Source organism: Brugia malayi, assembly GCF_000002995.4.
Source record: "Brugia malayi strain FR3 genome assembly, contig: Bm_v4_ChrX_scaffold_001, whole genome shotgun sequence".
NCBI classification, from domain to species: domain Eukaryota; kingdom Metazoa; phylum Nematoda; class Chromadorea; order Rhabditida; family Onchocercidae; genus Brugia; species Brugia malayi.
In genome coordinates this window covers 11749253-11766689 of record NW_025062479.1, presented here as the reverse complement: position 1 = coordinate 11766689, position 17437 = coordinate 11749253, and the positions used below count along the sequence as shown (strand labels likewise).

At 28.9% G+C, this 17437-nt stretch overlaps 1 protein-coding gene across 3 annotated transcripts; it reads left to right on the top strand.

The window, feature by feature from the left end:
* Positions 1 to 1793: 1793 nt before the first annotated feature.
* Positions 1794 to 15730, top strand: Bma-cca-1 (cation channel family protein; the record flags this gene model as incomplete). 3 transcript variants are annotated; one of them, XM_043074531.1, is made up of 39 exons in its annotated part: positions 1794 to 1949; positions 2266 to 2474; positions 2811 to 3045; positions 3182 to 3273; positions 3677 to 3795; positions 3965 to 4076; positions 4275 to 4343; positions 4581 to 4688; positions 5127 to 5289; positions 5466 to 5558; positions 5738 to 5864; positions 5935 to 6047; positions 6163 to 6298; positions 6568 to 6660; positions 6821 to 7047; positions 7248 to 7394; positions 7518 to 7669; positions 7804 to 7989; positions 8177 to 8303; positions 8581 to 8760; positions 9037 to 9144; positions 9227 to 9328; positions 9538 to 9647; positions 10069 to 10189; positions 10756 to 10913; positions 11144 to 11324; positions 11436 to 11559; positions 11668 to 11867; positions 12055 to 12174; positions 12278 to 12367; positions 12446 to 12671; positions 12933 to 13037; positions 13280 to 13436; positions 13618 to 13748; positions 14057 to 14206; positions 14464 to 14585; positions 14828 to 15014; positions 15245 to 15330; positions 15608 to 15730. In XM_043074531.1, 39 exons carry the CDS (start codon positions 1794 to 1796, stop codon positions 15728 to 15730), a joined length of 5445 nt encoding a protein of 1814 aa, XP_042930465.1. The 3 variants fall into 3 exon arrangements, with proteins under 3 accessions (XP_042930465.1, XP_042930464.1, XP_042930466.1); XM_043074530.1 differs by having other exon boundaries at positions 10006 to 10189; XM_043074532.1 differs by lacking the exons at positions 2266 to 2474; positions 3182 to 3273; positions 3677 to 3795; ... (32 more) ...; positions 15245 to 15330; positions 15608 to 15730 and having other exon boundaries at positions 2811 to 2897.
* Positions 15731 to 17437: the final 1707 nt, after the last annotated feature.

The following is a 17437-nucleotide window of genomic DNA, read 5'->3' as shown; positions in this document are numbered from 1 at the left end:
ATCGATGGTCGTAGTATTATCTCAGCTTAGTCATATGTTTTCTTCCTTCATAAATTACTGAAATATTTGAAAAAGTGGTAATTAGAAATTTTCAATCAGTTAATGCCAGGTCTTTCAACAAATCCACTGATCAACGGATGATAAAAGTGGGAGTTAGATAAAATAAAATAACTTTGCTTCTCATCCTTTTTCTTTTTCATATTCTTTCCCATTCATCGGTTGTACATTTCCAGTAGCTCTCGAATTCTTCCATTTCTACATTTTTGATGAGTATCAAGTTGATTTGTTGTCCAGCTGATTGCATGCTATACTATTTAGAAGACATATTATTTTTGAAAATATTTCGCTGAATTTTCAATTTGTTGCCGGAAAAGTACTAGAAGCTTTACAAATTTTGCTCTCAATGACATCAATATTTATCGGGAGGATGTTTGCTGTGTGATAGAATTTTAAAATATCTGAAAAGAAAAACTTTGGTCTATATAATTTTTGAATGAAGTCTTGAAAAACTTTTATGTCTCTTCTAAAGTACATTGAAATGAAAAGGTGGAATAAAATAGAGAACAAACCAAACGGTTTAAACTTTTGAAATATAAAATGAGCCAAAAAAAAAAAGAAAACGGACAACATATTGCTAAAAGTTGGAAATATATTCTGTGTTATACATACATGAACACTTTTTTTATCCATTCTCGTTTGTTTTAAAATTGTATGCATCGGAATTATTGGAAAAGATTTCTGAACAGGACATTATCCACAAAACATTGTTCTACAATTAAAGATTATCTTTCGAGAATGTTTGCTAATATTTCTTTTTTTCATCATTTACATTCCATTTTTCACTGTTTAAATATTTCATTATGTGCATACCTTATTAGATAGCAGCCAAGTTTGTTAACAATTAACTTTTCATTTACCTATCAGCATAGTTTATTCAACTGGAATGAGATGTTGACAACATTTAAATTAATTGTACTATAATTTTGTATTTCATGCTATTTTTCTTGCAATTTATAATATTTCATCTAAAATTAAAATTCTGACTGCTCATATTTTCATTTCAACTTATGATACCATTTCTTAGCGCTTATGGATGAAAATTTATTGGTGGATTATTTTTTCCCCTTGAATTTCCGATTTCGTTTTTCTTTACTTAAAGCAATTTTCATTTCATCCATTTTTAAATAATGAGCGAGCAAATAACGAAGTTTAAAACTTTAATGTCTAGAAAAAATTTTTACATTTTTGAATTTAACAGAATACTATGTAAAATGCTATGTAAGGGTTTCAGCAAAAAAAAAAAAAAAAGAAAATCATATATTTAATTCGTCCTTTCAGTACTACTACAGTAATGAAGTTTTAAAAATGATTTAGTTGTATCATTACTGACAACGTTTGATTCACCTTGCATATCAAGTAATTAAATTTCATCAGTGTTTACTTACGATTTCAAAAAACCGCTAAAATAGAAATTTCTATGAATTGCTGACAAACAGTTTCAGCTTTTGATAAACTGATGTGAATGCCATTGCTGTAATACTTTATAATAGTTCATAAGAAGTTCTAAAAATGCAATTGGTGTACTCACTTTCGATACATTACACAGTATCACTCAGCAATTTCACGAAATTTTGCCACAGCTTCACTACCAAGTAGTAAATCGAGAAATTTTTAAGAGAAAATAATGAAATGATGAATAAAACTGAAAAAATATTGCAGATGAGACTTGCCGAAGAGAAATACTAAATGAACTTAGGTAGTAATTCCTGAATAATGACATAACATAATTCACAATGCTCCAACAACCAGTATCGAGGGAATTACGCTCATTTCAATCACTTTCACGTTTTTCTGGACCACGCGGATTGCTAAGCAGGCGTCAATCGAATTCTAGACGCTATTTGCAATCACGGCGCAGAACTACCGAAGCTTACGTGGGTGATTCCCAGGTATATCATTTATCGAACAATATACTAATTTTATACAGTAAGCATGAAAGGAAAAATCCGACAAAATAATAAATTGATTGATAAAGTGGTTTTGAGTCCCCATAATAAATAATATAATAATACTGTACTTCTAAATATAGGTAGACCAAGTTGGCTACATATACTTGATCAAATTTGTTTAGCACAAATTTCCTGAAGTCTTTTGAGAGATTAGCAAACAGTGAAAAATCATTCATATTACATGTCCTATAGCATCACATTACTTTAATATGGTTACATTATAGATTCAATAGTATTTTTGATTAACCAATTCCAGGTGCTGTCAGCACTGGGACCTGGCTCATCCACGGAATATAGAGGCTTCTTGCCAACTAGGAAGAAAACTTTCTCATTATCTATGGAAGTAAGCCCATTACGACCATGGTGTGATAGTATTTTGGAAGACGATTGTCAGAAACAAACCCAAGTTGGTTGGGATAGTGAAGCGGATATTATTGACGATGAATGCGATTTACCCTATCCAGGGTATTTTTTTTTCCTTCCAGTTAAATTAATGATTGCTTTTCGGGAAGATTGAAAATTCACAGCTAATCACAAGCCTTATACTGCTTATGGCGAGCAATAAACCACGTTCATGCACGTTATGGATAAAGTTCTCCTATTTCATTTCCTCAGCAAAAAAGAAAACACAATAAATAAATAAACTTGATGAAAATTAATAAATCGTAAATGTCGAATGGTATTATTTAATCTTACCTAAGAATAAAATGAAGTAATTATTACCTTATAATTTTTATATATTACAAAATAAAGTAAAGAAAAAATTAAAAATTATAGATCTCAAACATAATCAATATTAAGATTTACCGAACTAGCCTTATACTGTTTACGGCAAGCAGTACCACCACGTTCATGGGCGTTACGGATGGTTATGAATCCGTGGTTTGATCGGATAACAATGTTTGTTATTTTGGTCAACTGTGTAACGCTTGGAATGTATCGGCCATGTGAGGATAATGATAATTGTACGACATATCGTTGCTACGTTCTCTCAACTATTGATCATATCATTTTTGCATATTTTGCTATAGAAATGGTTTGTTCTAAACTTTACTTATTTGTTTATTTTTAAAAAGTTGAATAAAAAATCCATTAAATTTTTATAATATTTCAATTTGAAGGATAATATTAAAACTTACCAAAAGGAGAAAAGAAAAAATCAACATTTCTAGATGATCAAAATAGTTGCACTCGGGTTCTATGGCTCAGCCGCTTATCTTTCTGATACTTGGAATCGCCTTGATTTTTTTATTGTTTGTGCAGGGTATTTTTTAATTTTTCTTTTTTGTTGTATTTTATCACATACCATTTCTTTTTTTTTCCTGCTTATATTAAATTTCATTTTTTTTTTTCCTTATTTGTCATGACAGTTATATTTGCAGCTTTTAATAAATTTTGTTCCTTTTTTTCCTGATGAATGGCTCATTCTAGTTTGAAATAATAAGAAATTGATAGTCGAATCTAAATATGTCAGTTGTGTTTACAATAATCCAGGCGCATAGCGTGTAAATCTTTGATGAAGTCTGGATCGAATCCAATCTTTTCATCTCTAAAAAAGATCCGGAAAAATATTGTTTAATACTCAGATATGTTAATATTAGGTTAATCTTTCAATCTTTTTTGTTTTTGAAATGATAATTTCATTATAAATTCCAGTCGGATTTTAGGTGTGCAGAATATCTATTACAAGAATATTTGGGTAATATAAATTTAACCGCTATACGAACAATTCGTGTACTTCGACCGTTACGTGCTGTCAATAGGATACCATCTATGAGAATTCTTGGTTTGTAGTAATAATTTCCAATTAATTATTCTACTTATAATGTCTAATGAGCAAAAAATTGGAGAAGAAAAAAGGGAAAAAAAAAAAAAAACGAAAGCCAATGAGAAAGAGGAAGTTGGTAGACATTAAAAAATATATTAATATTTTTGATTAAATTAAATTTTTGCAGTTAACCTATTATTGGACACATTACCGATGCTCGGCAATGTATTGTTGTTATGTTTCTTTGTCTTTTTCATATTTGGTATTGTTGGTGTTCAGTTATGGGCTGGACTACTTAGGTGACATTTTGAAGTTTCCTCAGGTTCAAAAAATATTTGATTAGTATACATATTTATTCAGTCGTAACATTATAATTTTGAATAAATCAGAATTTCTTGAGCAAAAATAAAAATTAAAGCATATTTTTGATATTTTAATTGTAAAAATTTTAATTCTTTCATTTCTTTGAAAAACGACAAAACAATGATAAATTTCAGAAATCGCTGTGTTATTAGCTTACCCAAAATAAATGCTGATATTGATGTCTCAGATATATCACTTACACGGTAAAAACTCCAACACTGTAATATATATTATAAGCTAATCATCGATCAGATCAATTAACAATATTATGTTTATTGATTAGATTAGATTATCAATGATGATATTATCTTTACTGGTTATTTCAGATCCCTTTAAACACTTTTTGTCTTAGATTTCTACTTTCTAATAGATCAATTGGTACTTAATTAGATTCTATTTTTTCATTAATAGTTTTCATTAATACATCTTTTCCATTGTAGATACTATATACCAGAGGACACCTCGCTAGAATATATATGTAGTCAAGCTGATTCATCAGGTCTTCATACATGCAATAATTTACCTCCTTACGTACACAACGGAGTTAAGTAAGGTTTCAAGTATCAACTTTAATTAATTTAAAATTCAGTTTCACTACAAATGAATAAAAATATTGTTGGAAATTCTATGCCAAAGTTGTTTATTTAAATTTGATTGTTTATTTTTGTCTAAACTAATGGAATTTTAACATATTATAAGGGATTTTAGAAAAATCAAAATTTTTATTAATGATGATTTAATTTTCTCGCAATAGTAAACTAATGAATATTAAATTTTTGTAAATATAAAATAATTAACTTGAAAAGTAAAGAATATTAAAATTAAAGGATATTAAAATTCAGTGCTTGACAGAATTAATAATTCAGCTTATTTAATTGAATTTGTTTAGAAACTATTAATTGTAATTTTAAATCTTTCATTTCTTTGAAAAAAGACAAAAAATGATAAATTTGATAATGAAATTTCTCAAATATTTCACTTTTCAGATGTAATTTAACAATACATGAATGGGCAAATGTAAAAAATGACACAACAGCGTGTGTAAATTGGAATGCTTACTATAATGAATGCAAAGTTATGCATCGTAATCCATTCCAAGGATCCATATCTTTTGATAATATTGGCTTCGCATGGATTGCTATCTTTCTCGTATCAATTTTTCCTTCCTTTTTTTTTTAAAGTCATTTTTCGCAATTTCAAAATATAGCATAAATTTTAATGTTATTTATATTTCGATCTGGTCACAGTGGATCTGATCAGAAACAATATATATTCTATAATCTCTGATTGATAAAATAACTAATAATAAAGTTAGTTTTGCATAGGTAATAAGCTTAGAAGGATGGACAGATATAATGTACTATGTACAAGATGCGCATTCATTTTGGAATTGGATATATTTTGTCTTACTGATTATTGTAAGTTTCTTGCATGTTAATGATATGTGTTAAAATAATTTTCATATTAAATTAGAATAGATGAAATGCTAAAATGATTATTTATTTACTTAGTATTAATTTATCAAATCATTAAAATAGAGTGTATTAATTTAAATTGAATTCAGTTTCCCCTTTTTCCATATAATGATAAGCTGCAGGTAGGAGCATTTTTCATGATCAATTTATGTTTGGTTGTTATTGCGACACAGTTTGCGGAAACGAAACGACGTGAAACAGAACGAATGATTGAAGAAAGAAAAAGACTACGATCATCAGGATCTCTTAGTCGGTATTTCTCGCCATCGCAAGTTTTTTAATTTCAAAATTTCATGTTCAAGAAAATGGCATTATTTAGGTAGTGATCCAGCTCATTCATCGAGAGATGGTGAAGGTGGTGACAGTGTTTATGCAGCTATAATCAAATCTATAAGACATTATTCTCGTCGATTGAAAAGACGATTTCTTAAGGTATCAATACATAAATATATGTGAAGCCTTACTCAAATATTTTATCATGCAAATAAAATGAGCTTAGATTAAGAGTAACGCTTATATAAGCGCTATTAGGAAATCTTTGTTTCAGCAATGGAAGATTTGGGAAGAACGTTTTGCAACGAGACGAAAATTCTTCAAAGGTCTTTCTAATGACACTCATCCAAAAGCTGGAAATTCTGAAGAAACGAAGACGAAAGATATTCAAGTTACTAATGCTGCTACAAGTAATACAACCAGTTTGAAATTAAATGATGGACATAAACTTATATTTGTGACATTTTGTCCATCACCTATTTAATGATACATTTACCTCTACATCTTCACTTTGTGACAAATTAAGCTTGCTCTAACTAAATATAGCACGAGGAAATTAATTGAAAGATTAAAAATGACAACGTTTTAAGTGATGAACAATTAAACGAATTTAACTTTTAACACTAACAATAAGAATTTGTTCCCTTTTCGAATTATAAAAATTTACAGCGATTTATAGATGATAAATTATTACCGTTGGAAAGTACTTATCATGAAGAAAGTAAATTGCAAAGCAGTGTTAAGAATCTGAAATGGAATGGAAGTATGAATGGTATGCTTTTCTTTTTGTATTTTTATCAAAATTTGATAAATTATTTCAAGAATTCAAAATTTGTGGAGTGAATTTGTTTAAAGTATTTCTTTTTGGTAGAATAATGCATTTTCTTACAAATTAACATCGCGATTGGTATATTTGTGACATTAAATGACAGATTGCACAACAAGCAGTGTAGAAAGCGACATGGAAATAGGTTCAACGAATGACAATCAGCTTACCTCTCTGAAAAAATCTCTTCGGGTGGGAGACTTGTCGAGTGGTGAGGAAAGTGATGTGGAACTTTCCGATCAATTATCCGGAACCGAAAGTGAGCTTGATTGTGACGTTGCTGGTGGTGTCGATAGCAGCGATGGCTGTGGTCATCATTCCCGCATTAAATCAGTAATATATATTCGTGATTTACATTTCTTTTTGATAATAAAATGAAGAAAAAGAACGAAATTTTGAAAATTAAATTTGAAATGGAAGAAATAAAACTTTTGCCTCATATAATCTATAATAGTCTAAACAACTTTTTAAGCAATATTCAAATTATTTATTGTATTATTTCTACCTGTTAAGGTGCTGATATATATTTTAAGGATAAGTTAACGAAAACAATTTCTACGCTATTTGGTCAACTCCGTAAAAAGCTTCGAGCATTTGTAGTTTGTAATCATTTCAAACGCGGTATTTTATTCGCTATTTTAATTAATACTCTCAGTATGGGTGTCGAGTACCATCAGCAGGTTTATTTCGATTAATGCATTAAATTACTAATGAATTACTGATAAAAAACTGTAGTTAATATTTGATAAAATATTGCTTCTAATTTTTAATCTGGACGTAACCAACATTAAATCCACTTTTAGCCTGAATTGCTGACAACAATCTTAGAAATCAGTAATTACTTTTTCACTGGTTTATTCGCATTGGAAATGTTGCTCAAAATAGGTGCAGATGGTTTATTTGGATATCTTTCTGATGGATTCAATCTTTTTGATGGTGGAATAGTTGCACTGAGGTAAAGCTTATTTTTAATTTGTTTAATCAAATTGAATTCTTGGATCTTCTCGGAAATGAAAATTTTGTAAGAGTTGAAATGTTTTATTTGAAAAAAAAGAAAAAAAAAAATAAGTTGTTGTTTGATTTTCACAGTGTGTTGGAATTGTTTCAAGAAGGAAAGGGAGGGTTATCAGTACTTCGAACATTTCGTCTACTTCGGATTTTAAAACTGGTCCGATTTATGCCAGCTTTACGGTATCAATTAGTTGTTATGTTACGTACAATGGATAATGTGACAGTATTCTTTGGATTACTTGTTCTGTTCATCTTTATTTTCAGGTATGCATGAGAACTGTGCAAACTTATTTACATAAAATTGTAAATGGAAGCATATTTAAGAAATTGACTAAATTTTCAAAAAATGTCGCCTGTAATACTGAAATTTCTTTTAAGGGTCAACTAATGTCAAAGGATCTTATCTGTTGGTCATTTGTTTACTTAATTTTCATCGAAATTTTTGTTGCAGTATATTGGGGATGAACTTATTTGGATGCAAGTTTTGCAAAAATCCTGTCAATGCAATGGATCAGACAAAAAAGTGTGAACGGAAAAACTTCGACTCGCTTTTGTGGGCACTGGTCACTGTTTTTCAGGTATGTACCATATTTTTTAACAATTTCTGTCTTCAAACTTTTAAAATGCAAAACACAGTTTCATTAAAATGAATTAAATATAATTTTCGGACTAGAAATGAATGCTAGTTTTGCGGATTTGGTAACGAAGTATATTCACTTTATGGAATTTTTTTTTTTTGATTAAATAATTAGCTAAAAATGAAAAAATTCAATTTGCAGAAGCTTGTATGCGTAGCTCTACACCAGAAGCATATTTCTTTTCAAGATTTAAATTTAGTTCCTATTTATTTCAAAGATTTTAACACAAGAGGATTGGAATGTCGTTTTATTTAATGGTATGGCTCGTACGACACCTTGGGCAGCTCTGTACTTTGTTGCTTTGATGACATTTGGCAACTACGTACTGTTTAATTTGCTTGTTGCCATCCTGGTTGAAGGTTTTCAAGAAAGTAAAGAAGAAGAAAAACGACAGCTGGTAAAATTTCTCAACCTTTTTGACGAAGTGAATTCTTTTGTTGGAAAAATTGAAACGATCATAAGAGTAAATTATTCTGGGAAAAATCTGAATAATCAATCAGAATTCCTGAAAATACTACGAATGATTTGACGCTAATTTTTATTTTATGCTATAAAACCTAACACTTAGATTCAATAAGTCCATTGTAATTCATATGAATTACAAATATGACGAAATTATCCGAATTCTTTACTTTATTCATTCTTGAATAATTTATTTTAAATAAGATTCCAGGAAGAAGAAGCTATGAAGAAAGCAACTGTTGAGGAAGAAGAAAGAAAGCGAGAATTGGAACTATTTCTGGCTAAAGCTTCCTCCTCATCCACTTATCTTAATCAAAAGGTGCATGTACTTTCTTTTAATGTTTGCATTTCAATAAACAGTAAAAATAAAACAATTCGTACCACATCCAATAGTCTTTCAGAGTTCTCCCACATATTACTCTTATAACCGTGGGCCAGGTAATTTTCAAGCATTTCAAGATGTATATCAAATGAGGTACAGTGTTCCGACAAGTCCAGATGATGTAAGCTTCATCATTTATAAATTTAGAAATTTTTGCTAGAAACCTGAAGTTACCTGCATTTTTAATTAAAATTTATACCTTTTACCAAAAAAAGGAAAGACACAGTTTTATTGTGATTCTGATTCTGTTACTGATACATTAAGTCATAGGTAGAACTTATTTATTGTTTAGTAATATAAAGTTATGCCATTTTTTCGTTTTTTTTACAGGAAGAGGAAGGTGAAAAATCATCGCAGCAACAATCGTTCCTTACCAGACGAACTGGTAGTTTTAATCGCCATCATCTGCCAAAAGCTATTAATCCAAATCTTAATTTTCGGTATTTTTTCTCATTTTTAATTCAAGTCAAATCAAAAAACATAACTTTGTCACAATTTTATTTTTCAGAAAAAATTATTTTTCTTCAAATTACAAAATACCCTTCCCTGATATACATTAAATTATCATTTGTTTATCCTTCTAATTTGCCGGTTTATTTTTTTCAAGCATGATCCATTATCAACAATGATAGCAATGTAATACTTAAGTTAATTAAATTTACAATTACAATCTTACTGTCAATGGTCAGATTTTGTGACAGGTGTCATTTAAACAATTTTCACCCATTTATCTATATATGTGTAATAAAAAGCAAAAGAATTAGCTTAAAAAGTGAGTAATTGTCGTTTTTTTTAAAGATTAGACCGACATACTTCACTTATTCTGCCTCAGATGGTATCATACTTTGACCCTTATTCAAGTGATGAAGTGCGACAACGTATGAATAGTTGGTGTGGAATGCAAACGAGGCTCAATCCAATTCGCTCTATTGGTGGTCGACAAGCCGTTATTGAGGCATACACAAGAGATAGACTAATTGAGGTTAATCGTACATTTCTTGATTAAATTTGTAAACAAACAAAAAAGAGCTTGATTCTAGTCATTGCAAAGAATCAATTAAATTCCGAAATCAGTATCATTTTTGTTAGACAGAAATTGCATGAAATTAAATGTGTACAGTTGAATGATATATCAAAATGTATAGAATTTTCTTTTTTTATTCATAAGATTTTTATTTTTTAATTTTAATTATAAGATTTAATTACATTAATTTTAATTATAAAATTTTTATTACATTAATATAATTTTGATTATAAGATTTTTTAATTACGAGATTTTGATTTAATTAATAGTAAAGCAAATTTCAATTAAATTAGCAATTTTAAGACATATTAAATGCTCTTTTGAAAAAATTCAGCATTTTTAAAAAATACTTATGATGCTGAAAAAAATTCAGCATCATAAGTATTTTAATTTTATTGAAGAATGAATGACAAACGCTTTAAAAAAAAAAAAAAAAAACAAAATTTTCCACACAAATATTTTTTTTCTGAACTTGGAATAATGTTTTTCAGAATTTTTGAATAATGACAAAAATATTTTTGTAGGTTAATGAAGAATTGCAAATAGCGATTGAACAAGAAGAACGACGTAAAAGAGAACAACATAATACGAAATTAAATCGATTATTAAGGAAGACGTGTTTTTACAAACGTGCCGATTATTCATTTTATATTTTTAGTTCAAAAAATCGAATTCGAATTAAGTAAGTTTGTTATAATTTCATCGAGCAAAAATTTTATATAGATATCAGTGGAAAAACATCGAGCAGAAATTTTACATAGATCAATGGAAAAATTGTAATTTGATAACTAATATCGATATTAGTTGAAGGAAAAAGAGTAAATAAGGAATAATTCCAATTCTATTTCTACAATAAAAATATAAAACGATTGCAAAGCACAATATCGCCATCTTTTCCATTCTTTTTTTTAGGTGTCTTCAACTAACACAGAAAAAGTGGTTTGATTATACGATTTTGATATTCATCGGCATTAACTGCATTACATTAGCCATGGAACGACCATCAATCCCTCCGAAATCTCTAGAACGGCAATTTCTCACGTTTTCCGGATATGTTTTCACCGTAATTTTCACCATCGAAATGAGTATGAAAGTTAGTATGATTTCAAACTTTTAAATTAAATAAGTCTGAATGAAAAGAATGAATTGATAACAATAAATTGAAGATTATTTAGTCAGTAATCATTCAGTGATAACAATTTAGGTTGTTGCAAATGGATGTTTACTTGGAAAAGATGCCTATTTTAAAGATGGATGGAACATTTTGGATGGTGCACTGGTCATTATAAGTCTTATAAATATTATTTTTGAATTGTTAGTTCATATAGGTAAGTTCAATTAATTCTTACTTATTTTGAACAGGTATATATTTTTACAAATAGGTATTTCGTTTATTTTCATTTGATCTTAAATCTGAGATTTTTCTACCTTTTCAGATTCACCAAAAATATTTGGTGTTATACGTGTATTACGGTTGCTGAGAGCATTACGTCCATTGCGTGTTATTAATCGAGCTCCTGGAGTAAAACTGGTGGTTATGACGCTGATAAGTAGTTTGAAACCCATTGGAAACATTGTTTTGATTTGTTGCACTTTTTTCATCATCTTTGGTATTCTCGGTGTTCAGTTGTTTAAGGTAAAGTTTGATTTAATCAATCGGGCATGCCTTATGGATAATCGGTAGTGGGTGTATCTGTAAAACAAAAAAAAAAAAAAAAAAATTGTAACAGGTTACAATCAAATCAACTGGTTAAATTTTAAGGAGAATTGAAGATTATCACATCCAAGAGACTTAGCATCAGTTTTAATGAATTTATTTATAGGGTATGATGTTTCACTGTGTTGGACCAAGTATAAATAATGTCACAACAAAAACAGATTGTCTGATGGACCCACGGAATCGATGGGTTAATCATCGCTATAATTTTGATAATCTTGGCCAGGTAAGCTTTTAGCAGTTTTCTCATCTTTTGATGAATAATTTCGGATTAGTAAGCTAACAGGGTTAAAATTTATATATTAGTGAAATAAGTTTAACATTTCTAGGCACTCATGTCACTGTTTGTATTGTCAAGTAAAGATGGCTGGGTCGCTATCATGTATCAAGGTATCGATGCTACAGGTGTAGATTTACAGGTAATTAAATAATTTATTACATTTTTGGTTTATTTGAAAATTTTTATATGCACAAATTTATTTTGATATCTATTTTAGCCAATCGAAAATTACAATGAATGGCGAATGATTTATTTCATTTCCTTCTTGCTACTTGTTGGATTCTTTGTATTGAATATGTTTGTTGGTGTTGTTGTGGAAAATTTTCATAAATGTAAAGAAGCATTGGAAGCTGAGATGAAAGAACAAGCGCGAAAAAAGCGGTTGGAACGAAAATTAAAACGACAACAATACGAAAGCGAATATGGACAAAAGAAAAAAAGACGTAATTAATCACTGCATTTCCTTTTTTTTCAATCTTTTTCTTTGCTCTCTTTAATTTCCGTTTATAAGTAAAATTAAAAGTGAACAAAGTTGCAGAACTGAATTTCTGTTTGAATTGATACTATTGTTAAAATACATCGGAGCTTGTAGGAATATAAAATTATCAAGTTTTTATGGTTTTTTTTTTGTAGCGTGAAAAACTTTTAAATAATTTTATATTTCAGTAGTTTAAGTGATATATTACATTTGTTGACATTTTGAGGAGAGAAATCACAACCATACTGGCAAAGTTATGGTCCATCAAGACTATTTCTGAACAATATTGTAACATCAAAGTATTTCGACTTAGCCATCGCCGCTGTTATTGGTAGGTTTGAAGCGGCTCTTAAACATTATGCTAATTCGAGATACTGAATTCCTAACTTTACTTCCTAGTCTCAGCAATTTATCAAATTTTGTCATGATTTATTAATTCTGCAAAAAAGGAAGAAGAAATTGATGCACTAAGCTATATGGTATCCCTTTAACCAATAAATTGGAATTTAAAAGAAATGCAAAAATCCCCACATTCTTCTATCATATCATTTCACTAGCTCTTAACTGTTGCAGGAGTAAATGTAATCTCAATGGCTATGGAATTTTATATGATGCCAGCTGGATTGAAATACGTTCTTAAAACACTAAATTATTTTTTTACGGCTGTCTTCACTCTTGAATCTGCGATTAAACTTATAGCATTAGGAGTTCGTCGGTTTTTCAGTGAACGGTAAGAAATTCATTTGTTCCAAAAGAAACTAGGAAAGGTCAAGTTTAGCTGAACCCTACTCTAAGTTATTTTGCATTAAATTAAAGAAGTTTGTGAATTTTATCTTACCATTTCTCACAATTTCTCTAAAATCAAAACAGGCTAGTCTATGCTGCATCGTAGAACAATCATACAATTACAGATGGAATCAGTTAGATATTTCCATTGTAATTCTTTCTATTGCTGGTATCGTATTCGAGGAATTTGAAGCTTTAGAATTGCCCATTAATCCAACAATTATCCGAGTAATGCGAGTCCTTCGGATTGCTCGAGGTAATGTAAATTCCATTTAGCTGTTCTTTTAAAGCAGTCTTATACTAATGTAAGCTACAATATCGTTGAAAAGGATAGTATTGACAAAAATACGTTTAATATGACAAGTTTCATTAAAAATTTTCTTTTTTTGAAACTTAATTTTCCAAATAATTTTGGTTTTCTTTTATGGAAATATGTTTGCGACATTAACACAAATAAGCATCAAATAAATATCTAAAATAATTCCTTTTTAATTGTTGCAAGACGTTAATTCAATTTTAATTACCAGTTTTTAATATGTATATATCATGTGATTTGTTTTACAGTGTTAAAATTGCTAAAAATGGCTAAAGGTATCCGATCATTGTTGGACACGGTTGGTGAAGCGTTACCACAAGTTGGAAATCTTGGATCTCTTTTCTTCCTCCTATTTTTCATTTTCGCCGCTCTTGGTGTCGAGTTATTTGGTAAACTTGGTATGTAACTTAGAATAACAAATCTTTCCTTTTTTCTTCAATTCAAAATAGTGGTAAAAATATTTCACAGAGGTTTATGATGTAACTTTAACTAATTTATCGTAAAAATTTAGAAGGAAAGGAAAAGTATGATATTGAGGTCGTCATAATCATTCAAATTCCAAAAAAATGCAAACAATTTAACAGTTATTGAGAACTAAAGTACTTGGGATACCAAAATATTTTTACAATTTCAAATGATAAAATGAACTTTTTAGAGTGTTCGGATGAACATCCATGTGATGGACTTGGTGAGCATGCTCATTTCAAAAATTTTGGCATGGCATTTCTTACATTGTTTCGCATAGCTACAGGTGATAACTGGAATGGAATCATGAAGGTATATCAGCGATGAAGATTAATAAAGTTTCATTATATTTTAAGTTTTTTACAAACCGAAGAAAAAAATTCGTAGTATATTTGTGAGTACTAATTGCAATATCTGCAGTCAACTTCATTTGAATTTTGCTTGTTTTTTTTTTTTGAGTTATAACTTTCATTAAAAATTGTGAGAAAAAAATCCTCTAATATTTTTTACTTCTAACAGAACGTTTCAATATCAATTTACGTTTTTATTTTTAGGATGCATTGCGTGACGATTGTGATCCGTCAGATCGTTGTGAATCAAATTGTTGTGTTGATCCAATATTAGCGCCATGTTTTTTCATCATATTTGTATTGATCTCACAATTTGTATTGGTGAATGTTGTGGTTGCTGTTTTGATGAAACATTTGGAAGAAAGTAACAAGAGGGAGGAGACTACCGATGGTTTGTATATGATGTTTCATTCATGAGAAAAGAAGATGGAAGTGAAATTTGATTTGATAGTATATATCAAAATGTAAATACAGTGATTCATATATTTGATTTTCAAGTGAAAAATTTTATTATAAGTGAAAATTTATATAATTAAAAATAAGGAAAAAAAAAATGCTTCAAGAATCTTATCATTTCTTCTTTTTAATCAGTAAAAAATTCATCATAAGTTGTAATTTTAGGCCATGGAATAGCTGGAACGGATACCGATGCGAACAAAACTGATACAGATGTTGAAGACAATGCAGATTCATCACAAAAAGATTTAGTTTGTGATATTTTTGTAAAATTTATGGCATTTAGGAATGAAATATTAGAGGATAAGAAAATGAAAAGGTTTGATTGATTGATTCGTTGGTTGGTGAAATCAGGAATGAAAGTATTAATTCAAATAGATCACTCATTTATAAAAAAGTAGATGAATAAATAAATAAGTAAATAAATATCATGCCATATTAGATAATTATGTCAAAGTTTCCTGATTATCATCTCATTTTAATTCTTTTCTTTTCTTTTAAACGATCGTTTGATATTTGAATTTTCAGGATAATACTCGTACTGACACAAAGATTGAAAAAGACTGTTTATTAGTTCATGCAAAATATATGGAAACGTGTTTACCAAAACACAATGAACATCATAACGGGCATTCTCCTATGCTTCGATGATCCTCAACATTTTTAACTTTTACAAATAATTTTATCTTCTTACAGTTTAAAAAAGAAAAAAAAAAACCAATTATTGATGGCACTGGCACTTAATGAAAATTTGCTAAATTTTAATATCATTTATTAATTATAATTTCATATTTAAGAATTTTTATTTTGATTTAAAATATCATATCAATTTGTCCATTGTTAAACGTTTGACATTCATCATCAGGGTTGTCCAGATATCAATGTAGCGTGCCTTCCGATTTTAGTCCAATTCCTTATTGGACTTAAGTTCACCAGATACAACCATACGATGGGAATTATCAAATCATTCCGTTGTATTCAACCAACTGTTAGATTTGAAATTTCTAAGTTTTGATATATCACTAAAAAAAAAAGAAAATTTGGATAAATCCTTCCATAAATCTCACTCATCAAAAATCAAAATGTTTTTACAAAACGAATTATGTTTCCAGAAAATTAAATTTATATAAAATGTTTCTTATATCTTATCAACTTTTTCTATAATTCAATCATTAAAGAAAAAAAAGTTGAAGCATTCGATTCGATTATTCTATTTCGAATCTTTTTAATCAATAAAATTCCATAATATTGCTAATTATAGCTGATGCTGTTGTTTTTCATTGGGCATGTTGCAGTTATATAAATTTCAGACTGTGATCATTTTCATTTTTTTTTCACAACTTATAATTTTGTTTGCACTGCTGCCTCCTCCTCTTCAACCAGTACGATAATTTAAATTTAAAAATGTCGTATTTTTTGATTCTGTAAATCAATTTGCACAGCTTTGAAAACGAGCTAGGCGATGATTATTGGGTTTTTTTTTCTTTAAAATTTCCTTTCAAAATTCTAGAAATTGCTAAAAACAAAATTTAAGATAGTTTTCAGAACCCATTCATCATCACTGCTGCACATTATTTCCATCCCATATATAACACACAACTGTTTGATGTGTTAATGTAATTAAATATGATAATATAAACAAATCAAATAAAAGATTCAATTTAACTGCTTTCTATAGACTTGCGAAATTCGAATTCGAGAATGTTGAGAATAGATACAATAAAACATATGGATTTCTGCTTATTAATCCATCTTTTTTTTTTCGGCAATTTTTGTGGCAGGAAAAATGGTCGTATTTTATACATATAAATTTTATTATTTTTTTTTTTGAATTATATGCTATGTGTTCACTTTTGATTCGTGTAAATTAAACGTCGCTTTCAAAGTGCATATCAACAACACAACGTTCAACTAATTTTCATGTTTGTTGGGTGCTCAATAAATTTTCACAGTTTTATAAATCTTGGCAAATATGTCGAATTACACGTCAATTTCAAAATTTCAGAAGACATTGTTAATTCCCTCTTTATGAAGATAATAAATCCCTTATAAAACTTTGTGGCAATTAATATTTGAATTATTTAATTAGTTCTATGGTTTTACTGTAATACTCAAAGGTATAATATATGTGCATGTGCAAAGATAATTATTAAACATTTGTAACTGTAAATCTTCAGGTAATCTTTTCTAAAGTCAAACTTCAAATCATACGTAATTTCTTCTGAGCTATTGCCGACAATGGAATCTGTTTCCCACGTATTTATATTACATAACTGTGACAACACTGTCATTCTATAAAGTTACGAATCGACTCGTGTCATTGCCATCACTTTATTTGTCACCTCATAAACACCTGAC